The following is a 27,593-nucleotide window of genomic DNA, read 5'->3' as shown; positions in this document are numbered from 1 at the left end:
GGAAAATCTGGCAAACTTTACCTCAAAACAGATTGGAAGCTCGGTTTCGAGAACCAGCGTGACCTTGGACATGGTCAATTGGTCCCAAGCTCCTACCAATGCTTCGCTTCCCCATCAGATGCGGCGCAACTAACCATAGCTGCGGAGGAAAAAGAATGCCTCGATTGTCCGTGACCCTCTTTTCTCCCGTCACGTCTTTCCGGACATATTGATATTTGATTGATTCTGGATCTGGAATTCTCCATCGGCACTTCTTTTCCGTCTCAGCTTTATTTCTCGCATTCTTGCCATCGATGGCGTTCGTCCTGTAACTACTCGGACTTATTGTATGAGCAATCGAGCAACTAGGATGCCATCGTACGCTTACACACAGAAGCAACTATAATTAAGCTGTCCAGATGTTTTCTAACGAGGCCACCTAACATTCCAGGGTTTGTGAGACTCGCTCTCGCCGCCCGGACTGTCGATGCTTGAGTAAGCACAGGCCAATCGTCCCGTGTTTGACGACTGAACTACTTAAGACAGCTGAACTTGAGGCACGTCTGGCCTAACTTGCCTTTCACCTCGCTTTCGCGGTGCTTTGTGGGGAACCAGGATGCAGCTTGCGCTGCCACGCTGGGGGGACCACAGAAAACCACAATACGACATCAACACCACTACGAATTCAACAACTCTGCTCTGAGTGGCTGTATTGACAAATACTATAAAAAACTCTTTGGGCCGTTTATCCGATCTTCTCGACAATCAATCCGGGCTGAGTTGAGATGAATGTCATTTGAAACCCCAACGCGTCTCCATCCTAGGGCTCTTTCGACAACGCTGAGCTCTGCGAAACCGAATTGCAGCATGCACGATGATCGCGAGATTTTCGAGAGCGCCTTGCAATTCGACTCCGAGAAACAGGACTTTTTGCGTCAGGATATTGCAGTCAGCAACTGTTCCATTGTGCACGAAATCGCCCGAATCAGTATCATAAACTCTCAAAGTTGCTTGTCTTAGTCGTACCCGGGCTTGTGCTACCGATTCAGTGTCGAAATACAACTCAAGTCTGCAAGCTACAATGCAACGCCGAGGTGGGCAATGTTTGACTGTCGAATGCCGAAGAACAGATCAGGGCCGAAAGAAGCAAGTCTGGTTTGGATGGCAGATTGTGCAAGTTCAGCCACCTGAACTTTCTAGAGCGCTTCAAGACACCCCTGCGCTGCCCAGCCCTTGGTATTAATGACGAACGTCCTTGATCGACTAGCTAGCCGTCGTCTACGTCACATTGAGCTAGTTTTAAGAGGTTGTTTTGGGTCCTGAGGAAGCAGACTTAGCCCTTGGTGTAGGCGATATGCCGCATGGTGCAGCCGCCCTAGGTTGCATGCAGACGCAGCCAAGTTCCGGCATCAAATACGACTACCGCAACAAACTTGGAAGTTGGGGAGTCGATATCATCGATCGTTCACCCAAGAGCTCTCCCACATGTTCATCGAAAACTGAAATGACTCTTACCTCCCCTTTCTGGGACATTATGTTACCCTCCGAGTTACCGTCTCGAGGTCACAGCGGCTCGAACGACCTTTCAACCCCTCATAATCGTTTGACACGTTTCTGCCAAGATTTGTTCCTCCCGTTGATGCAGCAAGATTCAACTTGATGCCTCGGGTGACAGATCTTTGGCATGTGTTTATCTCTTGGTTTGACCAATCCTATGCAGGAGTTGAACCGAATAGAGCAGGTCGACGTGGGATCTGAAGCATTCAATCTTGTCAATATTTTCATCTTCACTGTTAACATAGCTTTGTCCAGAGTACCTGCTAGTCTCCATCGCGAAACGTCCACGAAGCCCTCACGAAGCCCTCACGAAGCCCTCACGAAGCCCTAGCCATCTGCACTGCTGACAGACGACATCTAGCCACCGATTCGCTCGTTGCCAGAAACAGCAAGGAACATGAAAGCTCTTCCATGGCTCAAAGCTTATGCCTCTCGTTCGCTCATGCAGAAGTTGCACTCTTAAAATGACAGATAAACACGTAAATCAAGGCCAGCCAGCTGCAGCGATATTGCACATCTGTCCCCCAAACCATCTGAACGAGAATTGCACACAAGCACAAAGGGCATCAGGAATCTGTAGGACGACATCGACTATGCTGCTGAGAGTAACATCCCTTGACTAGACACCGAGGTTATCCATGTTGCCTCTGCATCATGAGTCTCGGCAACACACATCTGCCAACCTCTTGCCAGTCACTTTGTCTTAGGAACCATTTTACTTGGCATTTGGCATATTATCTGCCGAACCTCTACTGAGCTTCTTTATTAGGAAGCTGATCGTCTATCTTGCAACAATTGGGCTTGTTCTGCGCCGTGTTGAATATCGAACGCAATGGTTCCTAACTCCATACGCCTCCATGATGCAATTGCCTGTGCATCTTGCGGCCTAGGGTTCTTAATGGAGCAACGACACCCAGGACATACCAATGCTACTGTTACCACACTTGAAACACTTCTTTATCAAGTGATCGGAGTTCAAAACAGGTTTTGAACAAGACATATGGTTCGAACCGTAGATGGAAGAGCAGAAATACCTTCCCGACATAGGACATAGCATCTACCCTTTCCAAATGGGGTTCCGCAGAGGTGTGGCTTCAGGCCCATGGTTACATACTAAAGCTTCTGCAGTATTGGAGTCATAGAAAGATACAATCTTAAGGGACGCATCTTTTTCTGAATGGTAAATCATTGGCGTAAATCGCACTATCATATGTGCCAAGACGACCTAGGCACGATGCCATCGAAGCCAGCACGCTACCCCTCAATTCATGCACCACGCGTATCTTGAAATGTTTTAGGCCGCATCATTAATCTTATTATATCGTATGTTTTCACGTCTCCGACCCGTTGAGGTTGCAGCGACTGCTGCGCTGCTGTGCTTAATCACCTCAACTCCAACTGGCCAGGGAGTTGTCGCCAAGTGCAGCTCCGTGTAAATCATCGGCCATTCATCTAATCAATAGCACACGTGTGTCCAGTCATCAGAGCGCTCAGACCTCGGGGGCTTTGAAGATTCCTGAGGGGGCCAGCAAGTCCAGCCGCTCTCTAAGCTACCGGCGTATGAGATTCAAGGCGGGAAGACGGGACAGGAGAAGGCAACCTCGTGTCCGGAGTTAGTCGTCGGACATGACTGGAGGCACGCATAATCTCGGCGAGTCATAGATTACCATTGCCAAGGAAATGAGCTAATCTAGTAAAGGTTGTTTTTGTTGTCCTAGATATCTACAGATAGCGTCGATGACATCGCAGCCTCTCGAGTCTCGGCCAAAGACCTCTGGGTGTCTCGGCAAACTAGACTGGAGAGCTCATCTCTATTCTGTTCGCAGCGCACGAGTCTGCCTTGGCCACCTGGCAATAGGCTCTCCGTGGTCCTTCATTATTGATTGGTGACTGACTAATTCCCCGATCTAGTTGTGGGCCTTGTACCATCCATGGCTGCAGTCATTTCCCCTCCCACGCGTTGCTGATGATGACAGAGTAGCTTCACTCAGCCATCCTATCTAATTTTGATTTCATTATCGTATTCCACGCAGACTGGAACGAAGCATTATCTCAGTGTGTACTTACATTATATGACGATCGAACTGCATCGGAATGATGGGATGCGATCAGCGGTCTGTCTACTTTGACGACGAGAAACCACCTATGAAGAGTCACCACATGATTATTCAGAATGAATAAGTCAGTTCAAGTAAACTACAGGTATGAATCATCTTATGAAAGGGAGCTGCTCTGACATGTCTGAAAGTCAATGACAGTGCCTATGGTGGCATTGCTGTATCCGCCTTACGTTTAGGTACTTAGGCAAATGGCGATATGCCTAAATTACGGGCGACATTTTCTATATCATAAGTAAAGAGTGGACTGAAATCACTATCTAATAGCTAGCAGTTTGGATGACAATCATGAAAGAAAAATGTGAGATGTTGGTCGACAGATTCGCACCACAAATCAAAATCATGCGGAAAGCGCCAAACTCCATTTAGAAACCAAGGAATAATGAAATTGACAAGAAAAGGAATCATCCCCCGGCGCTTCTAACGAGTCAATCGCTCAAGAGTCCCAAATAGCGCCATAAGCCGGAACACCTCTAGTTTCAAGGCCATAAACAACCTTCTTTGTGATCTTTTCGTTCGCAATGATAATGACAGCTTCGGCGTTGAAGCTCTGAACAAGGTTGTATCCCATCTTCACCAGATCCGGACGACCCGATATCTTGGTGTCGTGAATCACTGCGTTGGGGATCTTTTTCTTGATGGCGTCGAGCAAAGGCTTGCCAAATGTTTGCTCGGGCTTTGGTGTGGACCAGATCAACTGCGTCGCGCAGCTTGGCTGTTGAATGTGGCCAAGAAGAGGCCCAATGCCGGATCCAGTGGCAATGACCACGACGCGGTTGAAGCAAGTCGCGATGCGCATGACACCACAGGTCGGGACACCACGAACCCATATGTGGGTGGGGGGCTTCTGGATGCAATTTTTGGTCCAATCGCCAGCGTTGGAAACAACCAAAGAGAAACCCTTCTCGCGATGCTCGACCTTCTCAGGGGCCGGAATCGTGGCGAACGAGTGCCATTCTAGAAGAGGCCTTTGAGAGAGTCTGACGAAGCTGCCGTTGACGGGGACCGTGTAGTCAAAATGCAATCTCACTGCGTGGTCGGAAAGCACCTCAGCTTCGACAGGAACTTTCTTGAGGAACAACCAAGAGGAGGCGATGCTCATCGTGGCGACCGCCAGCATCCAGAAGCCGGGAGTTCGAATGCATGCGTCGCCCAGGGACATCTCTGCGACCTTGCTGTCGTTCGCGCCGAGGACAACCTGGACCCAGAACAGCCCCAGCATGGTCCATCCGACGAAACGATGGGTCTTCTCGAAGAGGTCGTGATGGGTCTTGCGGAACCCAGGCCAAGCGAGACCGATAGTGATGGTGAACAAACCCGTAAGAAGCCAAGACACGACCTTTGAAGCCATAGACTGGTGGCCCCAATTAGGGCACTCTGTCAGCTGGCAGACCTCATCGCTGATGTTGGAAGCCAAAAGCCAAGCTCCGGCAGAAACAGCAGCGCCTGAGTGAACGCCGCCAAAGTGGAAGATCCTGGCGCAGCGCTTCCTGATGGCGAGGGGCCAGGACTTTGGCACGTTGCAGGTGATTGTGTAAAGCGCGTTGATGACAAAGTCCTGGCGGGCAAGGACTGCGACGACCAGGTTGATGGCTGTGAGAGTGCTGAGCCAGTTGCGCTGGAACCCGGCAAAGACGAGTGCGATGACGGCCGCGATGTTGAAAAGACCCACGATTGTGAAGAGACGGCGGTAAACGATGGCGATCCGGTGAACAAAGCCGCGGTAGGGACGGCCGAGGCTCTTTGCGGGGATGTCGCCGGTGAGGTCGAGCTTCTCGTCTGTCTCGGTGAAGCTAGAGGCGGAGGATTCGGCCTTGAGGTCCGTGGTGGTGGAGTTGCTGTCAGTAGACAGGGACTCTTTTGAGGCGGTCTCCCTGATGGTGACATCGGCGACTTCCTTCTTGTCGGTATTGCCAGTCTCGGTGACCATGTCTTGAAGCGCACGCTTGTCGACTTTGCCATTTGCAGTCAGAGGAAGGGCGTCAAGAAAGTGGAACTTGGTCGGGATCGCGTAGTAAGGCTGACGAGCCCTGACGTGGGCTTGTATCGTGTCGAGATCGCAGTCCTTGGGTGCGACAAACCCGTGGATCTCATTGCTGATGAACAAGGCGGTGGCCTTTGAGACGATGGGACAAGAGCTGATTGAAGAGGTAACTCCGTCAAGCTCAACCCGGAACCCCTGCAAATGATGTGTTAGAAAGCTCCTTGAATGTATGAGTTTGGAGATGCTACTTACTTTGATCTTGATCTGGTCATCGACTCTTCCGAGGATGTCAATTGAGCCGTCCGATCTCCAGCGACCGAGGTCACCAGTGTTGTACATCATAGATCTACAAGAGTATCAGCAGGTAGTTTTGAGTAGTACGAGGGATTATACTCACCCGTCATTAGCAAAAGGGTCCAGCTTGTATCTCTCAGCAGTCTTCTCGGGCAGAGAGACATAGCCCCGGGAGATTCCGTGGCCACCAGCCCACATAACTCCGGCTTCCCCAACACCTAGAGAGTTGCCCTGCGCGTCAAGAACGTAGACGGTGTTGTTTGGTGTAGGCTTTCCGATTGTCAGAGCTTCACCCGGGCGGTGAAGATGCATGGTGTTGACAATGGTAGTCTCCGTAGGTCCACAGCAGTTGTAGTAGGTTGCGTGAGTGGCCCAGAGGTCGGCGAGCCTATCGATTTCATCCTCAGTATAATTCACTTTAGAAGTGTAATGGAAGTCTCACCTCTGAGAGCTGGGTTCACCCGCCGTCGCAGCAACTCTGATGTTGGAGTACTCCCGAGGATCATACTTGGCCAAGATGCTTGGTGTACAAATCAGGACTTGAGTCTGTGGGTTATGTTAGTCTTGTCTTGTTGGATGCTAAGTCTTAGTTATCTCACCTCTCTCAGACACGGCTCCCACTTTGAGCCTCTCAAGACGAGAGTTCCTCCGTTGCAGAGACATCCCAGCATCTCCCATGCAGCTACCACAAAGTCAGCATCAGCGATTAGGGTATTAGCAACTAAGACTTACCCATATCAAAGCTGATATTCAACACCTGACCCACCCGCGTTCCAGGTGAGATACCCAGGCCACCAGGTGAAAGGCACACGAGGTTAGTCACATTCTTGTGGGTGACATCCACTCCTTTGGGAGTGCCCGTAGTTCCTACAGAGCCAGAGAATTAGCTCAACTGTCTTCTCAAATCTAAATGGGCGATGAGATGTTCGCTTACCCGAGGTGTAGATGACGTAGCAGCCATGGTCTGGTTGGGCCAGGTCCTGGATAGGGTAGGATTGCGAAACCTCCTTATCTTTCTCCGAATCTTCATCAATGACAAAGATCTCGCAGGGAACACCGAGAGTGTCGAATCGATGCTTTGTCGACTTGAGACATAAAACGTGCTTGCCGCCCGCCTGTTCCAAAACAAACCGTAGTGTAGAGTCTGGAACCACACCGCCGTCGAGAGGAACGTACTGAGCACCGCAAGAGAGAATCGCAACTATACCAACCAGCATGTCAATACCTCGCTTCACGACGAGAGGCACTCTATCTCCAGGCTTGACCCCGAGTGTGGTCAGTTTCCTTGAGAGCTGGTTGGCTCGAGTAGCAAGATCACCGTAAGTGATCTCACGAATCTGCTGCGACGACAAGTCACGCCCTGCGGTGACATCAGGATGAGTCTCTGCATGATGATAGAATGCGGCCGTAACAGTGGGATAGGTGGATTTGATTCGTTCGCCTTGGGTAAAGGATAGAGGGGCTGGCCCAACCGGAGTTAACGCCGAGTCTTGAACGATGGTGTTCTGCATGGCTGCGGGACTAAAATAGACTGGAGGAGGGAACTGGCAAGGATAAATTCCAAATGAGAGCCAAATAAAGACCAGACTATTCCAAATCCTAATAGATCTGAAGGAGTAAATGCTCCTGTTGCTTGTCGACTCGTCACCATGTTGGCGAGCGCTCGAGACTTTAAATATCTTCGCCAGCCTCCTTTGGAGCCCCTCGACAACCTCGACCGCCAATACCCTGACAACGCAAGCCCTCATCCTCCTTCCTGGACCGGACGCAAGAGGAAAATCTCTCACCATCACGTACATCCGTGTTGAGTTGCATCACACCCAAGGTCATCCACCGGGGTTGTTGCGTGAATCCTCCCACTGATGGCCAGCAGACATCTTCGAACTCCACCCGAGCTACATCGAGAGGTTCGGACTGACACATCAAAATTCTCCTTCCGCGTTGAGAAGACCTCGCAGCCATCTCAAGAAAGAAACCATGTCCTTGTCAGGACTGCGGGTGAACTTGACCGCTGGCTCTCAAACAGGAAAGTTGTCGGGGCCGACGTGCGCGCATACATCCCTTCATCCATCCATCCATCTCATCACATCCAAACATCGATAACATCCTCTTCAAGGTGTATCAACCAAGGTGGCAGAGTCCTGCAACGTACTGCAAGGCCCCACCTCGCAACTCGTGGGACCTAGCTTCTAGGTGTGGTACTTCATGCAAGCACTTTCAACCTAGTTGCAAGTTAACGCGTTAATCTTTACAAACAAGTCCAAGTCCACAAATGACATCGGTCTAACGCCCACGGCCCGGCCTGGGGAGTGGGCCCTCGACTGCCGGTGGGCGGGGTGGAACTTGGTTGTCACGATTAACTACCTTCTCGGCCGAGCTTAGGAACATCTGGCCGCCGGAATACGAGACCGCAAACGAAAGCAACGCAGCGTTTCATCGCCTGCTGGCTACCGATATAAAAGCACTAATCACTGATCAACGATCACTGGGCGTCCACTCAGTCGCGAGCAACGAGTTTTGGAGCCTGATTGCCTTCTGCGGAGCAGCGGGGAGCTCGGGATCGACTCGGAGGATCGACGAGGCTTCAAGGATCACGTCCTTGGAAATCGAAACCACGAGAAACGGCTCCAGACTTTCTCCAGCTGAGGCCTTGTGACCGACGAAGCTGCTCTCGTCCCTTCTCCCAGGTCCAGTCTTTGCGCAAAAGGCTCTGGCGACAGGCTAGGCTTCATCAGTGAGTGGAGGGAGGACCCAGCCCCCAGAAAGTCCAGATCGAGATGGCTCCAGGATGGCTGCGACGCAATCTAATCAATCTCTACGAGTGGATTCAAGTGGTGTGATTTTCTGCCCCCGCGATCCGTGGGCAGCAACTGGGCCAAGCCATGAAAGTTGGTGTTGACGCTGGCTGGCCTCTCTCTTCGAGCCGGGCCCCGGTGCAACCTATGGGGCCGGGCAACCGTGGGGGACGATTTAGACGCGGACAGGGCGATTCCGTTTGCACTGCGACGTTCCGGAACTATCCCTTGTTGAGAAGCTCTATGTGCCGATGCAACCTCACGTCACTCAACCGAACGCAACCAAACGACCTATCGAGAGGGCCCAAGAGGTGGCCAAGACGCGGGAAGCACATCATACAACCACCTAAAGACGCGGTTCACTTCTTCGCGCCTAAATCATACAGGTCCATGTCACATGTGAGCGAGGCACAGTTGTTCAAAACCAGAACTTGGCGGCTTTTCGGGAAGCTGCTTGTGGATGACAGATGCTGATGTAAAACCGTACAGGTATCGCTCCTAACCGGTTTCTGTCAACCTTTTTTGGACGCTTTCTTCTTCCATATTACGTGGAAAGAGGTAACATTGGACTAGGCGAAAAGAGCGCAAGGCGGGTGATCACATTGCAGTTGCCGCAACGAGCCATCTCCTCCGAGCCGCTGCCGCCGTCTGCATCGGAAGCCCGACCGTAGTGGGGTCACGGAGCTGGGGGTGGGCCGGGGCGACCAGGACTGGATTCCTCAAGGTTGCTGGTGTTTTGAACTTTTGAAGAGCTTCACACGCGCGCGCGCAAGATCGGGAGACATCGCAGGGCTTCGGTTGTTGGCTCGTTGGCCTACGACATTGTCCTGCACTTTGTCAAGTTTTCGTCAGCATCTTCAAGGACCGTTTCCCGCGGAACTTCATTGCGATCCTGGCCTTCGGAAGCCCTGTGACGTTTACTCCGAGTCATTTTCGAACGCGCGGGATTAGTTGTGACGTCGCTTCGTCAGCTCCCCCGGTCTCGAGTATAACCGATGTCGGACATTTCCTCACTCAAGGTGGCTGGGATGTTTCTGTTGCTCCTCTATAACGCGTCAAAGGGTTGTATGGCCTGCAACTGTAGCAAAAGCCTCAATTCGCCAAGTCGGCGACATTGTCCGAGTATCAGACGGAGCAGGACCGGTCAGCGTAGGGTTCCTTGGCATGCCAGAGGACGTGTCGGACTTCGGAGCAGGATCCGCTCGAAGTTAATCGGTCGGCGATCAGATCTCAATCAGAATTGGCAACTCTAACCTGCCCATGCACACCTTGTTTGGACTTCCCATGATCTTCACATGCTGTATAAGATAGCATCAACTTGGTGTTTTGCCCAGTGGTCGGGGAGACCAGAATTTCGGCCCACTTGGCACGCAAAAGGACTTGAAGATCGCGTACTTGTCGGGCTCGCATCAATTAACGTCATTTGCGGCATGTTTGCAGTTTGAAGAACTGATCTTGTCTTACCCTCCTGCCGCATCTAGCAGCTGTTTGTCTGTGTCGTGCATACGCCTCGGAGCTATCCGCAGTGCTACAGAACAAACTTGACAATGCTTGCATACGATGCGGAACATGTGGCAAATCATGTAGCACCCATCTTTCCCTTCACGGTACTTGAACATGGAGAGCCTAGAACTTGAAATAAAGTCCGAGGGCCTTTTGCAGATCTTCCGGAACAGGGTGCGGTGCCTGACATATGTATACACCTAACTAAAGGGGTGTAGTAGCAGATCGCTGACGACGCTTAGCGGGTTTCAATCCTATATGCATAGCTTGAGGTTGTACGGAAGCCCATGCCTTATCAAGACTCAGAATTTGTGTCATATTCGACACCAAATACGCCTTCAGATGAACAGAGGCGATATCTGAAATGGGCTTTCTGCGGCATCACATGCTACCAAAGTAGGCAGGAACTCCCACAAACTGTACGGTTGGCGTGGCAAGGCAACAATCATTTGTCATGATGCCGCAAACTTCGAAGTCATCAATGCAGGTAAAGTAGGTTTCAAGGTAGTCAACATGCAATTTTCCAAGTCCAAAAGCTGCTACTGTGTCCGAGCAACTTTTGGTGAATCGATTTTTGGTTCAAAGGCTAAGCAGGGAGGGCTCAAACGAAGGGATTTCAAAGAATTTAGGCCCTTGTTCCCAGGCAGCAAACGAAGGAATAATTAACAAAAAAAAACACAAGGCAGGTAGCACACTTCGGCTGAATTTGGGGCTGCCTACCTAGGCAGGAATCAGGCTTCCTGTCTACCTACACACTTCTTCTAGAACAAGTCAACGGTCTCCATCGTATCCCACAATCAAACGCAAAAAGTGAGAATAGCTTCACCAAACCTACAAACAGATGCGATGGTATAAGCATGGAGGGTACAATGCCCACAGCAACTCTCGCTCCTTCCGTTTTTCATCGCTACAGACAGCCCCATCTCATCAAACGCCGCATCCGAGTTCCGAAAAAGAAGCACCGCCGCTACACTCGATCCAGAATATTGCCAAAACAGGAAAGTCACATTCTCGCGATAGCATCTCGAGATAGCACGCCTAGCATCAACATGTCTCGTTCCAGCTCTGGCAAGGTCAGCGCTTCCTCGGGTTCCACGGCCAACCTCAACCCGTCTGCTCAGCCCTTCACCCCCACGCGCGTCGATAGTTCTCCTACCAGTACTCCAGTTGATCACGGTATGTTTATGCATATGCCAGCCAAATACGCACATCTCAATCCTCCTCCTCCTCACATGAAAGGCTTCATTCCCCCGCGATTTCACGTGCCAGCCCCACCCCCACCGTTTGGCCACGTCGATCAGCAACTCGGATCTTCACATGGACATGGTGCCATCCCACCATCTTCATCGCAACATAACGCTAACCCCCAAACCGCAGGCGATCTTGCCTACCACCAGGCCAAAGCCGTTGAGGCTGCAAACATGGCGGCAGCTCAAGGTATGCCTTATCCTGGGTACGATCCTACCCACCCTCTTCAGCCTCCATACCCGCCTCACCCATTCTACCGTCCTTCCCATTACGGCGCGCCTCATGCGGCTCATGCAGGCCCAATCCCTCCTTCTCATCCCGGTCTCAAGTTCCGTCCTGACAGTAATCTAGGCTCTCGGCCTCCCGGCTACGGCCCTGACGATCATCGCTCTTCTCCAGTCGATCCAGCAGCAGCTGCTGCTGGCTATTCGACCTACAACCTGTACGCTCAATACTTTCAACACACCCCTCCCGGACGTTCTTCTACGCCTGGTTCGGCCGGTCTTTCGGCCGGTCCCTTCAACCCTACCACCCCGCCCAACCGGCACAGCAGACCCGGCCAAGCTGACCCCACTCCGCCAGCGCATACATTCTCCGATGATGGCGAGTTTTACCCCGGCACTGACCCACGCCTGAAGAACCACAACCGCGCGGCAAACTCTCAGTGAGGAAGTTGGGAAATAAGAGGGAGATCGTCGAGCTGGAGGTCGTACCGTTACTACGTTATCAGGCTGCAGATGGTTCCTTTCGTTATCTTATGGATGTCGACAAGTGTTGCAGTGAAAAGGCGATGAAGTCACGTCATCGGATAGCAGAGATTCGCACTTGAGCTTCTTGTTTGTCAGGCGTCAACTATGATCAATGGTCAACTCTTGCTTTATGGCTTCTTCTCTTCTCACACGGTATGACAAAACACGGAAGGAACCTCATGGAAAATGTAGGGAGATGCTGCCAGCATTGGGAACGGATATTGAAACTGCTGCGCATATTTTCGAGGAATTTCCTCCATGCTGGGCAGCTTAGTGATTGCCCCAGCTCGTCAAAACTTCTGGAGCCATCCCAATAATGACCCTTCCACAAGGTAAAGTCAAATTTCAGTTCTTACAGTTTAGACACATGAGGTAATGAATAAACATCGAGCCTCATGCTAGTACCATATAGACTAAGAGTAGGCCATCCTAGAACCCTACCATTAACTGATGTCATAATGACAATTCGGTTGAACTCAATTTCAATGACATCCAGCAGGCATCTAGTACACTTTTTTGATCCTTGGTACAAGAGCAATCTCTAATAACAGGAAATGGATGGACGAATTGGACTTTTTCTTCATTTGGGGACAAACCTGACACAAATTTTACACCTAAAGTAAACCAAATCCGCCAGTACTCAGATAGTGTGTCACCTGTCTTAGGCTTCAAGCTCCTCGCTTTCTGTAAGGAATGTATGTAAACGACAGTATGGGAAAGAGCCACCACAGAGTAGAAGCTGGTACATGCCATAGGGGTGGTGGCAGTAGCATCTGATGAATACATGTGATCACGTGGTAGTATACGTCGGCGAGATTGGTGAAGGTAGGTACTTGAGGATGTTCTCCTTCCCTCCTTTCACCAAGTGACTTGGGGACCGTGGTCGAGGGGTTAAGGAGGCGCCAGTGGAATCCATTCTTACTCGGAAAACGTCAAACCAACGCTTAGTTTTTTGTTCGATTCCCTACAAAAGACCCTTCTTTTTCTTCATCTGCATCCCCCATCTCATCTCCTCCTGGCTATAGAATTGTGAATGGAACGTTTAGCCCTGATTCTACCTGGGACATGTCACAAACAAACTGGATTGTTGAGGTTCCAAATTTCCCGCCAGCCCATCTTTCTCATTCTAGCTATCGTTATAGCAATCGTCAACATTTCAACGTTGAAGCTAGAAAAGACAAAGAAAATATTAGACCGGGAGGAGCACACTGCCTTGAACTGTACAGTGTGCTCTCCGTCAGATTCATCTCATCAAGCTCCAAGTGCAATCATTTTCTCATACAAGTTCACTTAGACACCTTCGCCCTCCCAAAGTCCAGCTTCTCCCACTTCATGAAACAGCCACTCAGAAAAGCCACAACTCCCGCCGCCACAATCACAAATTGCATATCAGCAATTACACTCGCGACATCTTGAACGGCAATCGCAACCACCCGACGATCTGCGGCCGTCCAAATTTTAGAGTCGAGACCAGCCAAAGCTTCCCGAATATCGTGATCGTTGTAATCAAGCCCCGAAAGCGACGCGTGGAGACGGTTGAAGCCGAGATTCGAAAAGACACAACCAGCTAGAGCAAGTGTGACTGAGATACCGCCAAGCTGAACCATGATGAAGAGCGCGGTGACGTCGAGACGACGGTTCGCGGGTACGGCCTGCGTCATGATGGCAACTCCGGTCTGCCACATGCATCCGGTCCCGGCACCGATGAGGGTGCTGACTCCCATTACTCGGGCCTCGGAGGTTTGAGGTGTGATTTGAGTTTGAAGGCCGGCGCCGATCATTGCCAGGGCACCACCTGCCACGTAAAACGGGGCATATCGACCGATTACTGGTATCATGCCGGCCATGACGATTGTGAAGATGATGAAGGTGAAGATGAATGGAAGTATGCGGACGGCAGCATCGACTGGCTCGACTCCCTTTGTAAAGGCAAAGAACAATGGTGTGTAGTACAAAGCGATTCCGTAACAGCTGCCAGCAGCCATTGTTCCAAGGCCGACGAGGGCGATGGTTCGGCTCTTGAGGAGGTCTGCAGGAATCGCTCGGTGTTCTTTGCTAGTGAAAAAGCAGAAGTATTGCTGCGCAATATAGATGGCGTATATGACACCCACAAAGACCCAGGCCACGATCGCTGAATGAGACGACCACTCCCAAGTGGAACCGCTGAAGATGAGAGCTGAGCACAAAATGATGAATCCTGCCATGTGCAGAACGATGCCGAACCAGTCGATGGCAAGGAGACCGCCGATAAGAGGCGTGTTGACGCCAACCTCGATGGGAGGCAGAGCTACGAAGTTGAGGACGGCGATGACAGCAAGGATGGGCAGATTGAGATACATTGCCCATCTCCAAGTAGCACTTTGGTTCTCAGCAAAGGCTCCTCCGATTACGGGACCTAATGTCAGTCCAATCGCCCACGAGACAGCCATGATACCTTGGACACGAGGAAGCTCTGCTGGAGTCGTGAGAAGGACGTTGACCAGGATACAGCTATATCACGCCATCAGCTAAGGCGAGCCCAGTGAACGAGGGAGTCTACACTTCACTTACAGCTGGTAGATTCCAGCTCCTCCAACTCCTGAAACCGCGCGACCGATAATGACGGAGTTCATGCCGGTGGCGGAACCAGATACGGCTGCACCAATGAGAAAGATCAAAGTGTAGGCAACTATCTGCAGCTTTACATGGCCCAAAAGGGCGAGCTTGCGGACGAGAGGAACCATGCAGACTTGGGTTGCCGTGTAACCCGTCGCAACCCATGGCAGGAGATGGACCTGGCCGAAGGCTTCGTAGATCGGTGGTTGGATATTCGCAATGTTACTGACATCGTATCCTACATGTTGACAGTAGAAGTTAGCTAGTGTCTACAGGTTGTATGATGTTGAAAGAAACGGGTGGCCTCACCAAGCAGCATGCCTCCAAGGAAGAAAGCAGACTGTATGCATGGCCAACGCCAGGCTGCCATGCCATCTCTGGGGTGTTTGTTCGGCAACACTCCATCGATGGCTTCCTTGGTCTCTGGAAGAACGCTGCCTGTGTATGAGCTCCCTCGCTCAACATCAGTCCCGGCTGTGGGCTTCGTGTCTGTCCCCATAGCTTCCTGGCAACCTTTTGTGATGTAAGGTAGGTGGGTATGGTCTTCTGAGCTTCGTGTAAGAGGGCCAAAGCCAAGCCGCAGAAGTAGACTGTGAGACACAAAGAACAAAGTTGCTGCAGTGTTTCATACAGGAGAGAAGATCGAAAGGCAACGGGGCACAGTCTTCTGCATATATATAACGTACTCTTCCGTCGGAGAATTGGCATCTGTCTGGGCAAGGCAAGGACGTGCCGTATCTCTGCTTTGCTTCGGACGGGAATCGCGGCGCGCCACACCCACTCAATCCTTACCGCCCGCCCGTGTCCTGCTCTGCGCCCCAGCGGCATGCAGTTTGCTTCAGCCCGCCCCCGGGACGGGCCCCCAATGGTAGCCGAGTTCCAACGCCCAACGCATTGTTTCCCAGCATCAAAGTTACAGTGAAGTTCTATTTAGGTTGAGTCACCAGGATGGACTACAAAAGCCGTGTGATGAGATCGAGCAAACAAGCCAAATGTGGCTGTACGTCCGAAACACAAACGGCGGCAACAGAGTTGGAACCAACGAAGATAATTTGACGTGCTCTCTCGATCCCGGTGCTGTGCCGCACTTTATTTTGCAACCAACAACGCAGCGATTTACCCATAGGCAAACACTCTTCTTCGATCGAGATGAGCGGTCGACAATGCTCAAGTAAAAAATCGGAAATGGCAGGACTCATAATTCGCCGTACAGCCTGATTTGGTAGTCGCAAAGAGCCCAACATGTCAACACCAATTAAGCCTCAAAAGAAGTTGATAAGCTCACGTCAGCCCCGCAATCCAATCTACTGGTACAATGTCCATCCATACTTTCAAAGTTTGACGTGTCGATAGGGCCACGGAAGGAACCTCGTAGAGCCGGTTGTGGTAAGATTGCCCTTCCTTAGCGGCCGCAACCCCCGGCTTCCGACCGCGTGCCCACCTTGGTTGGCCCGCTGTGCCGGCAGGAATCCATGCAGTGAGATGCAGCCAGGGATTTGTTGGCCCCCTCCGACTTCAAGGAATTGTACGAGCCACCAGATTGTATCTGTGCTATTCCAAACTCGCTGATCGTCCCATGTCGGGCGGCTGAAAAGCCTTGGCGGGGGCAGAGTTGGACTGAGTTCCAACGGCAACACGGATACTCATCGTGTGAGTTGCTTAGTTACCTGCAGGTGCGAATTGCTCTTTGGTGGGATTTAATCAAAAGCCTGTGAATTCGAAAACCAATCATATGCTCTTGTTGTCCTCGCTTCGCCTCTATTAGTTTATGTCAAATTTGCCCAATCTCGACCTTTTTGGGGAGTCAGTAGGACAGGATTATCAGTTGGAGGAGCATGGATGATACAAGGTAGGATACAAAGGAATTCATGGACCCCAACAGCTCCGAGCCTAATCGGACGCAATTATGGTTTCAACGAAACATTGACTTTACGACCTCAAGTCCAGTCCTCGAATCTGAAAGTTGAGGTCAGCCACAATGTCTCTTTCTCTCTACCTCACCGAAAGCAAACAACGCCAATGAGGCAGGGTACATACATGTACGTAACAAAGCCTCCAGCGCCGCGAAGACATCGGCGCAAGTACCCCATTTCGGTCTAAGCTTCCGCGTCCCGCTCCATCATCCGGTGTTGTAGGATCTCCAAACCCAAACTACTCCGTACCTCACTCACACAAAGCGAGCCCGACAAAAATCACGACAAAGAGTCGATTGAAGCTACAACCTTTGCTCCACGAACAGCAAAAGAGGAATCAAAAGGTTTCGTGCCCAGAGGCGGATTCGAACCGCCGTCAACACGGATCGCTGTATAGAAGAACCACAACGTATCATCCTAACCAACTAGACGATCTGGGCTACGGGTACTAGGGCTGTGGACCCTTGCTTGACGGGGCAGCTCAGAAACGGGTAAATGAATGGCTGCAGTAAGCCAGGGCAGCAATTCGACCGCCCATCTTGGCCAACAAGATGCCGGATACCTTCTCAATAGTGAACATTTGCTGTTTCAATGCCATTCAGTAAATCTGAAGTCAATTTCAATTATTGGAGACAGTTGTGAAGGATTCAACGCTCGCACATTCTTTGGGCTACCTCACAGCGTAAAGCTGCGTTTGCAATCGGAGACCTCTACATAGCTCAAGTCTAGTATGCACTAACTTGATTTCAAATAACCGTATTCTCTCCCTCTAGCCGTTCCCTTTCCCCTATGCGAGTTCTTGAAAGAAACTGTTGAGGTGCACCAGGATCGGAGTAAAACAGGCATGGAGGCTCGCGTCTAATAAAATGTTAGAAGTGCTTGCTACGGTAAAGCTGTTCATGTCGCTCGACCAAGATCATGTTCTTTGCTTCGAGTAGGTAGACCTGCATTTTCCTCGACAAAAGAAGGTTTTCTATTCTTGCCGAGATGATAAAGGTCAAGAACTTTGTTCTAATTGTCATTTGAGTTGAGTCGATGAACAATGAACTGGCCCTTTGAAGCCGTGAAACATTGACAATTCAAGACACAATCATTGCAGTCATGATGTATTTAAGGTAACAGGAATCCAGAAAAGAAAGTGTCTTCTCGGAGCATCTTGATCATCTCAGCTTCTCTAAGGCCTCCAGGACCAATATTCGTACTTAATCATCACAGCATTTACAGCAGCATCTCGTAAGTCAACTAAACCCCCACCCAACTAGCAACCTTCTCGATGGAGAGCAATACGCCTTATGGTACTCCCGGACACTCTGGTAAGAGATGGGTAGAGTCATCAAACGCAGATCGTTCACCAAAGAGGCCTCGTCTCAACATCAATACATCGGGTAACGGACCAAACACACGTTCAGTAACCTCCCCTATCCCCCTTAGCCCAGCAACAGACATCTTGTCGATCTATCGCCGAGGCCCATACGTTCCTCAGGGAGGAACTGGCTCTCAGATTCAGCCAGTCCCCGATTTCCTTCAGCTCAATCCCATCCAATCGAACCGGCCCTCAAGCAGTCTGCCAGTTACCCTCCCTCCTCTCAGGTCCATCATCGCCAACAATTTTCAGTATGCTGATAACCAAGCTTATCGGACATGTCCTCAATGCTCCGAAACCATTCTAGGCCCGGAACCCATCGGCACCAACGGACAACCAGTCTCCACCGTATGCGAGAACTGCAGGCAGGGCAACGTCAGGGAGCAGGTTCTCCGTAACATCGCCGCTGAAGCCCTTCTCCTACTCAACACCGGCGTCGTCCCAACCCGCGACAACACAGATGAAGCGTCAGTGGCCCCCGTCAGCCCTCCAAAGGAAGATGACAGTCACAGGCTATCCCAAGAGTATCAACAGTTCCAGCCCCATAGGCCGCTCCTCTGCGTCCGCTGTAAGAGGCCAGGAGTGCCATGTGCTCCCGGACGACGACGATGCGCAGAGTGCATCTGCATCCTCGTCGCCTTTGGTCCAGACGATGGTTCTGGTTTCCAAAAAGGTAACAGTCAACCCAACCCGTTCAGAAACGTCCCTCTCTCATCTCAAAATCTCACTAGGCCGCTAATCCTTTGCGACGTCTGCCACGTTAAGACCGTGCCTCCAGGCACGAAGCGCTGCGAAGATTGCATCGCCCCAGACACCCCAAACACACCGCTGACAGCTTTCTTCACCGCACAGGGAATCTGCGTCATATGTGAGCGTAACCACGTAGTGCAAGGTAAGTCCCACTGCAGAAAGTGTCTCTTCGAGGGAACGACCAGCGCCGAGCCCCTACAGGCTCTCCAGAGCCTGCCCGCGGCCGAGATCATGCAGTGTACGGGTTGCGGCCACCAAGTCCACAGGACTACCGAGGGTTACTGTCGCGAATGTCGAGATAGCATGCCGGGCGGCAGCGAAAAGAAGTCTCAGGGCGGGGCGATGGATGTCGACGACGAGCCTGCGGAAGCTGTGTCCTCCACAGGTATCTTGACGAGAACGAAGTGCGGTTGCCAAAAAAACTTTGCGCGACTAGGCAAAAAGTTATGTGCGGATTGCCTAGCTGCCAAACATATGGTCGGATGGAGAGGATGGACTGCGTGGAGGAAGACACATTGGCCAAGACCCGGTCGCACGAACAAGAAGCATTAAGCCTGGTATGTGCAAGCCTCAAGTGAGGGGTGGGTATTCAGGGTTGGCGGCCCTTACTACTGAATCTGGTTCAGTTGAGTTGAAGAAGGAAGCAATGCTTCGTTTTTTTAGCCGAATTGGTGCTGAAGGAGAGGTGGGTGGGTTTAAGAGGATAGGCCAGCTCAAGGCAAGGTGGAGATGACTGAAGATGAAGCTTTCCGCAGGCTAGAACTGTCGATAGGCGACCTAATAGATGGAGTCAACTTTGCGAGAAGTCATCGTGAACTTGACCAAGCACTTGATTGTTTGTTTGCATGCTGGAACACAGAGCTTTTGATTACATATGCCGTCATCCCCAAACTAAGAACCCAGGTTTCAAACAGAAAGACTCTGCAACATCCTCGCCTAGTCTATGTACCGTTGGCACGTCTTCCGCCACGTTTACTCCTCTCAATGTGACCCTGCAGCACCTTCTTCGTCTGTACCAAACTCCTCTTGTTCTTGTACTTGGCCTTGTTCAGCGTCATCATAAAGTTCTTCTGGCGCGCCTTCTCCTTGTTCGTCGAACTCTTGCCCTCGGCTTCCTTCTTGGACCGGCGGATGGCCTGCGTCGACTTGTGCTCCTCGCGACCCGGCTTGCCCTCCTGAGCCAACGCGACTCTCTCCTCCTTGGTCGTCTTGCGCAGCCTGGCGGGAGCCTCAATCTGCTCAGCCGTAAGGCCGTCGTCTGCGTGACGGGCCAGAGCCTTCTCAGCCTCCTTTGAACGTTTCGAGGTCTTGCCCAGTGTTTTGTTAAGACTGGCCTCCATGCGCAGCTCTTGGAGTTTCGCGAGATCGGCGGGTGTGAGAATGGTGGTCGTGGCGAGTTTTTGTATCCGCTCAAGTTCATCGGCGTCCTCCTCCTCGTCCTCCTCGTCCTCCTCATCATCCGAACCGTCATCTGCTGTCCTGCGCTTCTTCGGCGCAGGCTCGTCTTCATCATCCGAGTGATCAACGTTGATCCAACCGCCGGAGTCGTCGCTGTCATCCGAGTCCACTTCCCAGTCCTCTGACTTGTAGCCCTCCTCATCCTCGTCTTCGTCCTTGTCGGCGCCGTCTTCTGGCAAGCCCTTGGCGGCACGCTTGAGCTTGCGCTGCTCCTCCTTGTATCTTGCCAATAGTTCGATACCCTCAATGCCTCCAACTTCCTCCTCGCCGAATCTCTTCGTCTTGATTTCTCCGCTTCTAAGACCCATAGACGCATCCTTGCCTCGGTCCTTCTTCTGCAGCAGATCAGCGCCAACCTCTCTGTACAGAGACAGAAGACCCTTGGCCGCCATCATTGTTCCCTTATCTTTGCTCTTTCTGTACTGAACAAGATCTTGCAACAGTGTATCGGACATAGCCAGGGGCTGTCTGACGCAAATTTCACGGATAGCATTCAGACCAGCTGCAGCGACTTCGGCGGCGGCGGCTTCTGAGACGAATTCGTTTGCAATCTTCTGGATGAGCGGCTCAACCGCATCAGGGGGTACCAAGCTGTGCGTTCCCTGAGCTAGAGAAGCTAAGTAAGAAGTGACCGACTCTTGGCGGGGTGTGAGGAATTTGATAAACCAGGAGTACAGGCTGATGATGGTCAACTTGTGAAGACCAACCAGTCTCGTGACCAGCTGCAGGACGAGGAGCTTGTTCTCGTGCGAGAACTTTGTCTTGGTGCTTTGCAGGTGCTTCTGGAACACGGTCTCGGCGAAGCCTTGAGGGTCGTGCAGGAGGTGGAAGGCGGAGAAGTTGAGCGGGTGAGGCTTGCCCTTGCCGCGCTCCTGCTTGTGGATCTTGGCAACGGCCTTCTTGTACGCATTTGCCTGCTTCTTTGACTTCTTGTTGATGCCGATCTGATGCTTCATCTTTTGCAAATCAATCTGCTCCTCGTCACTGCTATCGTCCTCCAGCTCCTCACGCTCCTTGTCGCCACCGAGGAAGAACCGCACGGAACCAACGACAACCTTTTCGTTGTCGGAGAGAGCCGCTTCCTTCATAACGTCGACCGTCTTGGCATCGGTCCAAATTTGTCGCTTCCACAGCTCGCGGGTCAGCTTGACAGCCCAAACAGCTTTCGGTGATGTGCGGTCGGCCGTGATGAGGTTGTAGAGGACGGTCTGGATCGTGCGATTGAGGGGGTGGTTCGTCGCCTTGGAGTTCGCATTGCGCATCTCGGTAAGGATCTTGCCGAACAAGAGCGTTCGCAGCGACTTGCTGGGCGAGGAAACAAGAATGGGGAACAGCGTCGTGAGGTAGTACGTCGAGTCGATGACGTCCTTCTTGCGGAGGAGCGCCAGAGCTCCAACAATCTTCTCGCGCAGCTCGGGGTGCAGGACCTCGTGATGCTGCAACAGGATCGCCTTCAGGTCATCGGGGAACGCGGTAGCGTGCTTCGGATACAGGTCGACGGTGTGGGCGAGAAGATCGACGAGGTTATGGAAGGACTCTGTGTACTCTCTCGTTGCTGTCGTCGGCGAGACGAGGAAGACCTCGCGCTGACTCTCATACTGGCCCCATTGCTGGAGGAAGTTCTCTTCGTACGACTTGGGATCGCGGCGGATCTTGTACTGCAACCCGGCGCTGTTCTTGTTAGCGATTGACGTGTCGGCTAGGTCGCGAGTCACTTACAAGTCGACATCGACCTTCTCAAGGGCGGTGACCTTGCGCTTTCCCATGATTGCTGTTTTCGCGGTTAGAGTTGACGAATTGATCGGTGTCTGAGCGATGGCGGGGGACCTGACCATCAAAAATCTCGACGGTCGGCAACTTTTTTTGCTTATCGCTTATCTTATCACAGATGATCAGCTTATCGGTGTCAGGGAGCAGTTTGGGTGGGTCCGTTGGATGCACTCCACCAATCGGAGGCAGTCAAACAGGCACCTTTGTCCCTTCCTCTTGAGGCATCGCAAGAGAGAAGTACTTAAGGTAGTCGAGAGTACTCATTCCCACGATCAAAGACTAAGATATGGAGAAAATCGACATTTATTTAAAATGAATATTAGTATGATTAGAAACTTGACTGAGTCTGGATGAAAAGTGAGACTGCTGATGGTGGGAATACTAGAGACAGCCGGGAGGTCCTCCAACATCAACATCTCGTACCACAAGAGGCTCACCTTTGCGTTTTGCCCGTGCTGCGCCCCAGTCACTTGACTGCGAGACTTTCTTAAACTCATAGTGATAAGTCAAGTGCCAAGTATTTGGAGCGCATTCAGTCTGGAAGAAGGCCCTGGTCGAGCAAAGCAGAGCATGACTCTTTATCGCTTTCTCGAAGCGTCATGTGAACAAGGATAAGTACATCCAGTGCGGGCTACCTAGTTCATGTCCATGTCATACGTACTGCAAAAACTAGCCGTCTTTTTCTTGAAGACATTGGCAGAAGTGTTTGAAACTAGAGGCCGCGGAGGCGTAGCATCATGGTGTGTTCCAGGAATGCTTTCTAAAACAGTAAAAACGCCTCGAAACTTTGTAAACTTCCTAAAGTCGCCGGTCCGGCGGCTTCATCACCGGAAGTTATCGTAAGCATCCGCTTTTGGAAAGGGCAGGAGAGGCATCTACCGCCCTTCCCATGGAGAATTATAAATGCCAACCGAATTCCCATTCACTCACAGCTTGGGTCTATCCCATCGACTGCTGCAAGGCGACAGTACATCCGAGTGCGGGGGAAGAACTAATCAGGCGTTATTCCGATTTTTTTCCACAATATCCGCAAATCAAAAAATTTATATCTCAGAGAATTTGGAGAAAAGCTGGAGACCATTGTACTGTCGCCTTGTAGCAGTCGATGGGATACCATTAGTTCATCGGATCTTCACAAGAAAACGGGTCATTTACGATTCTACATCCGATCACCCTCTAGCCAACAATGAAATTCTCAATCATCGCCGTCGCCTTTTCCCTCTTGGCAGGAAACGCGTACGCGCTGCATGTAAGTTCCTTGACAATATGGCCTTCTCACCTCTCTATCCCGAAAATGGAAGACTTTCGAAATTGAGTGACCTTCTGCGCCCTATTTTTCTCTACCCAATTGTTCTAACGCTAGTTTGTCATAGAGATGCTCTTGTCAGCTCGGATCATCGTGCCAAAGCTTCTCTCAGGTGGAAGATAATCAGAGCTGCGGGGACTTCTGCAAGTCAAGCTTCAATAATGCGAAGACGTGTTGATTGCAAATTAGTGGAGTGAATTTTGTAGTCAGTTCGCGAATACAATTGTCAATACCTTCTAGCCTAAGAAATTTGATGAGCACTCGGTGTACAGGCAGCGATGCAATTACTGTCGAAGTCACATCAACAGAGTCCCAGCAGAGCTGGGAGGCACAGCCTTGGGGGCAGGATGTCCCCCAATAATCCTTTTCCACTCAGTTATTCCATGGCCTCTTTATGAATTGTCATTATTTGATGACTGGGGACGTATCAGCAATCTTCAAATTGGCATAACACGCCCGGTTTGATCGAGTAGTTCGCCACAACGCTTTTTCAGGCAACCGGAACTTTTGCTGCCTAGGGGCTTTTGTTGGGTACCACACGCACCTTGAGCAAAAGGCCCATGCAGGCTGGTGTGCGCGGGCAAGACACAGAGACACCTGCAAGCCTATTAACTCCTGATGTTACTCAGCTCCGTCACGACTCGCTCTGGCACTGGTCGTCTGTCTGCATGAGTCTTGCAGCTCTAGTATTTCTTGATAAGCCTTGGCAAAGACCAGGCGACCAATACTCTGCAACTGGTCTTTTGCCATGTAGCAGAAGTCCCCGTCAGATCATCAGGCTGTAATTTTCTTGGTGTTGTATTCACAAAAGGTCCAGTTCACCAGATCATTATCGACGACAAGTAGACATGTAAATCGCACAACCACTTAATAACATCCAGAATTCTCCCTCGGAATCTGTCGTAGTACTTTCAAGCTTTACTTTCGCTTAGTCGATAAACTGTCAACATCTCTTTTGAGTAATCACATCTGTCGTGGCATCATTCAATTGAGGACCGCAATGTCTGGCATCGAGTGGGAGAGGTGGCACGATGAGATCACTCAACTCTACGTGACTGAACAGAGATCTGCGGAGGAAACAATCAAAACTTTAAATCAGAGACACAAACTTAGAATTACGTATGTGCAAGTCTTTTTCAATTCCCCGAAACTTTTATACCAAGCCTCTCACACTGGAGAAGTATCAAACAGTTCAAGAAACGCTATTCAGGCCTCAAGAAGGTGAGCGCCAACGAATGGAGAGCAATCAAACGAGAGATGCAAAAACAAAAGGCTTCAGGCAAAGAATGCCTGTTATTCCTCAATGGGCGTCAGCTTGGCCCTGACCGGGTTGCTAGAGAGATGCGTCGATATAGCGGCATTCGTGGTCAAGATGTACAGGATGATGGTGCCCCAATCGGTGAGTAGCCCGGAACCCCCAACGAGTCGTCTTTGAGCACGCCAAATCTCTGAGACATATTAGACATTGGCATCAATACTACAGGCCAACATCGCTTGGAACTACGCACAAAGCTTCTCGAGAGCGGTATCTCGTCAGACATCGGGTCGAGCATCTCACGGTTTCCTTCTCCAGCGGATGTCACTCGTATCGCAAGCTCATGTAGCCCAAATCTAGTGAATGCCAACTCTTCCTCTGCAGAGACGTACTCTCTCGACTTCGACTTCAATAATATTAGCATGAGCACTCCTTGCTTCACTGAGCTTCTGTTCCAGAAAAGTCCTAAGGACACGCTACACGTGCAGAGCATCCCTCGTCCACGAAGTGGTCGAGAAAGTGTCGAGGGGAATAGCGAGGCTACAACATCAGCGGTTTCCCAGCAACGGTACCCAGCGCCAGTGTATTTCATTTCTGACTTCGGTCTTTCCACTAAGTCAACCACCGACCTTTCTTCCTACTCGCCTTCCTCCAAAAGTCTCAATAAACATATTCCATGATCCCAGTATGAACAGGCGAAGTTGCGTAATATCTAAAACCTACGAGTCATCAGCCCCAAACTTTGTTCTTAGAACAGAAACAACTTCCGTGCTTCCGTTTCCTTCCCGTGCCTGTATGTGCCAACCCGGGTCAGAGACACCTTTCTCGTGTCTGTGTGTGTCCCGAGTCTTGGGGAAATGACCCGGCTGTACGAGACTCTCATCCGTCGTCTCTTGTGGCTGTACGACCGCTGTCCAAAGCTCTCTTCCGTTGATGGAAAACAAAAAGGTCTTGACTATAGCGTGACTTAATAATATCCGCCTTACGCATGTCGACGCTTCCTCCTCCTTTTTGTCCTTGTTGAAGTTCAAATCAAATCTTTGTAGTGGTTCCACGATAACTTTTCCCGAACGTGGAAAAGCCCGACGAGTATGTCTCGCTTCAAGATCAACAGAAAGCGCCGTATAATCGCCGCAATAGCGATATCTGGCGGCTTCTTCATCGCAGAGCTGGTCGTCGGGTACCGCACAAAGTCTCTCGCTCTTATAGCAGACGCCTTTCACTACGTAAGACGGCGAAAGCCAATCCCTCTATTTCTTAATGTTAGTTCAGTCGGTGTATCTGACAAACGATCTAGATGAATGACCTGATAGGGTTCGCCGTCGCCTTGATAGCTTTGGTAGTAAGTCCTCCTTCTAAAAACCTGATCAAGCCGTACTTGATCTGAAGACTGATATACCAAAAAGGTTTCAGAGAGGAAACCCCCTCCGCCTAAATCCCTACCCTTTGGCTGGAATCGCGCCCAGGTGTTGGGAGCCTTCTTCAACGGCGTGTTTCTGCTTGCGTTGGGTGTCAGCATCCTCCTCCAAGCGATTGAGAGATTCACTCAACTTCCAAGTGAGTCTTGGGCCTTTCTTGCCTGCCAGTCCTGATGTGCTTGGCCTTTGGCAAACGATAGTAACGAGCCCAAAACTGTTGACAAACATTCACAGATCTCAAAGACCCAATACTGATTCTGATCATGGGCTGCGTCGGCCTCGGGCTCAACATGATAGTCCTAGGTTTCCTCCACGGTCAGCAAAATCTTCAACCAAGCCGTCTACAACAAACCTGAACCCAATACACAGAACCCCATCATCACGAACATACCCGAGAAACCACGCACCCCGCCGAGGACTCAAGAGACCCCCTCTCGCCCACCAATACACCTATACCAACAACATCATCTCCCAAGCACCACAGCCACACCCACCCCCACAACCTCAACATGCTAGGCGTCCTCCTCCACGTCCTAACCGACGCCCTGAACAACCTCTCCGTCATAATCGCCGCCCTCATCATCTGGAAATCTCCCTCCCCCAACCGCTTCTACGCCGACCCGGCAATCGGCATCTTCATCGCCCTAACAATCACGCTCTCCGCTGTGCCCCTCTGCCGGCGCGCAGGCCAGATCCTGATGGAGAGCGCGCCTGCGGGCGTTGACGTGGAGTTTGTCCGGGGGGAGATGCTAAAGGTAAGGTAGTTTTCCCTTTCCATATCGTGATGTATTTAACCCGCCTTATACCCCAAAGATTCAGAGATAGGCGGCACAAAATGCGTGCATGTATCTTAACGTGTATAGGGGGGATGTGGATGTGGATGTTGGAAGCAGGCGATATGGAAAGAGCAAAACGGAAAAGACTGACAATACGTCCTCAGGTCCCCAGGGTCCAAGAAGTTTCAAACTTACTCGTCTGGCAACTAGACCAGACAACAACCCTCGCAACCGCACACGTCACCATAACGGAAGACAGCATCAGCAGCTTCGCGTCTACAGCCGATGCTATTGGCTTAAGATTACGACAATTCGGGATCCGCTCCGTCGCACTGCATCCTACCACCACACAGCAACGACCGCACCACGAAGTCCAGGAAGGAATGAAGATATCTTGATACTCAATGTTTCGAGGTAACGTATAGAGCTGAAAGCAGCTAGCTTCCTACAACCAGTGAAATGGTGCTTCAAGGCCAAGGGAAGGTTGGACCGGACTAGAATGCGTACGCCCAGTCATCTATCCTCCTCTAAAGTTTCACATCACTGGCTGGGAACCATCTTTGCACGATCGCGTACAACTCCCCATAAGCCTCACCAAAAGAAACCACCCAATTCAAACCACATTCGAATGATGACAAAAAAAAAAAAAAAAGAAAAAAAACCACGCCCGCAAAACGCTGGAAAGTAAGACTGCTGCCTGTATGCATACAACCTCCCACCTCCGTCACACAACGGAGGAACCGTCATCGTCACATCAGAATAC

The 27,593-nt window shown here is 51.0% G+C and overlaps 8 protein-coding genes across 8 annotated transcripts; 4 read left to right on the top strand and 4 right to left on the bottom strand.

Moving 5' to 3' along the window:
- Positions 1-4,089: 4,089 nt before the first annotated feature.
- Positions 4,090-7,442, bottom strand: CABS01_03651 (AMP-binding enzyme; the record flags this gene model as incomplete). Its single annotated transcript, XM_060537024.1, has 7 exons — positions 4,090-5,832; positions 5,890-5,983; positions 6,035-6,319; positions 6,374-6,477; positions 6,531-6,613; positions 6,664-6,798; positions 6,866-7,442. 7 exons carry the CDS (start codon positions 7,440-7,442, stop codon positions 4,090-4,092), a joined length of 3,021 nt encoding a protein of 1,006 aa, XP_060391282.1.
- A 3,836-nt stretch (positions 7,443-11,278) lies between these two features.
- On the top strand, positions 11,279-12,145 carry CABS01_03650 (uncharacterized protein; the record flags this gene model as incomplete). Its single annotated transcript, XM_060537023.1, has 1 exon — positions 11,279-12,145. The coding sequence occupies one exon, from the start codon at positions 11,279-11,281 to the stop codon at positions 12,143-12,145; it is 867 nt and encodes a 288-aa protein (XP_060391281.1).
- A 1,367-nt stretch (positions 12,146-13,512) lies between these two features.
- On the bottom strand, positions 13,513-15,320 carry CABS01_03649 (major facilitator superfamily transporter; the record flags this gene model as incomplete). Its single annotated transcript, XM_060537022.1, has 3 exons — positions 13,513-14,716; positions 14,777-15,059; positions 15,131-15,320. The coding sequence occupies 3 exons, from the start codon at positions 15,318-15,320 to the stop codon at positions 13,513-13,515; spliced, it is 1,677 nt and encodes a 558-aa protein (XP_060391280.1).
- A 1,716-nt stretch (positions 15,321-17,036) lies between these two features.
- On the bottom strand, positions 17,037-17,150 carry CABS01_03648 (uncharacterized protein; the record flags this gene model as incomplete). The annotated part of the gene is made up of 1 exon (XM_060537021.1): positions 17,037-17,150. The coding sequence occupies one exon, from the start codon at positions 17,148-17,150 to the stop codon at positions 17,037-17,039; it is 114 nt and encodes a 37-aa protein (XP_060391279.1).
- Positions 17,151-18,007: 857 nt separating this feature from the next.
- Positions 18,008-19,399, top strand: CABS01_03647 (uncharacterized protein; the record flags this gene model as incomplete). The annotated part of the gene is made up of 1 exon (XM_060537020.1): positions 18,008-19,399. One exon carries the CDS (start codon positions 18,008-18,010, stop codon positions 19,397-19,399), a length of 1,392 nt encoding a protein of 463 aa, XP_060391278.1.
- Positions 19,400-19,788: 389 nt separating this feature from the next.
- CABS01_03646 (uncharacterized protein) lies at positions 19,789-22,071 on the bottom strand (the record flags this gene model as incomplete). Its single annotated transcript, XM_060537019.1, has 2 exons — positions 19,789-21,976; positions 22,025-22,071. 2 exons carry the CDS (start codon positions 22,069-22,071, stop codon positions 19,789-19,791), a joined length of 2,235 nt encoding a protein of 744 aa, XP_060391277.1.
- A 2,310-nt stretch (positions 22,072-24,381) lies between these two features.
- Positions 24,382-24,788, top strand: CABS01_03645 (uncharacterized protein; the record flags this gene model as incomplete). Its single annotated transcript, XM_060537018.1, has 2 exons — positions 24,382-24,500; positions 24,560-24,788. 2 exons carry the CDS (start codon positions 24,382-24,384, stop codon positions 24,786-24,788), a joined length of 348 nt encoding a protein of 115 aa, XP_060391276.1.
- A 939-nt stretch (positions 24,789-25,727) lies between these two features.
- Positions 25,728-27,228, top strand: CABS01_03644 (cation diffusion facilitator family transporter; the record flags this gene model as incomplete). Its single annotated transcript, XM_060537017.1, has 6 exons — positions 25,728-25,862; positions 25,934-25,978; positions 26,043-26,193; positions 26,289-26,369; positions 26,424-26,809; positions 26,995-27,228. The coding sequence occupies 6 exons, from the start codon at positions 25,728-25,730 to the stop codon at positions 27,226-27,228; spliced, it is 1,032 nt and encodes a 343-aa protein (XP_060391275.1).
- Between the last annotated feature and the right edge of the window lie 365 nt (positions 27,229-27,593).

Source organism: Colletotrichum abscissum (genome assembly GCF_030869225.1).
Source record: "Colletotrichum abscissum strain IMI 504890 chromosome Unknown Scaffold_7.1, whole genome shotgun sequence".
Classification (NCBI taxonomy): Eukaryota; Fungi; Ascomycota; class Sordariomycetes; order Glomerellales; family Glomerellaceae; genus Colletotrichum; species Colletotrichum abscissum.
Note: the sequence above shows the minus strand (reverse complement) of the source record. Positions and strands in the feature narration are given on the sequence as shown.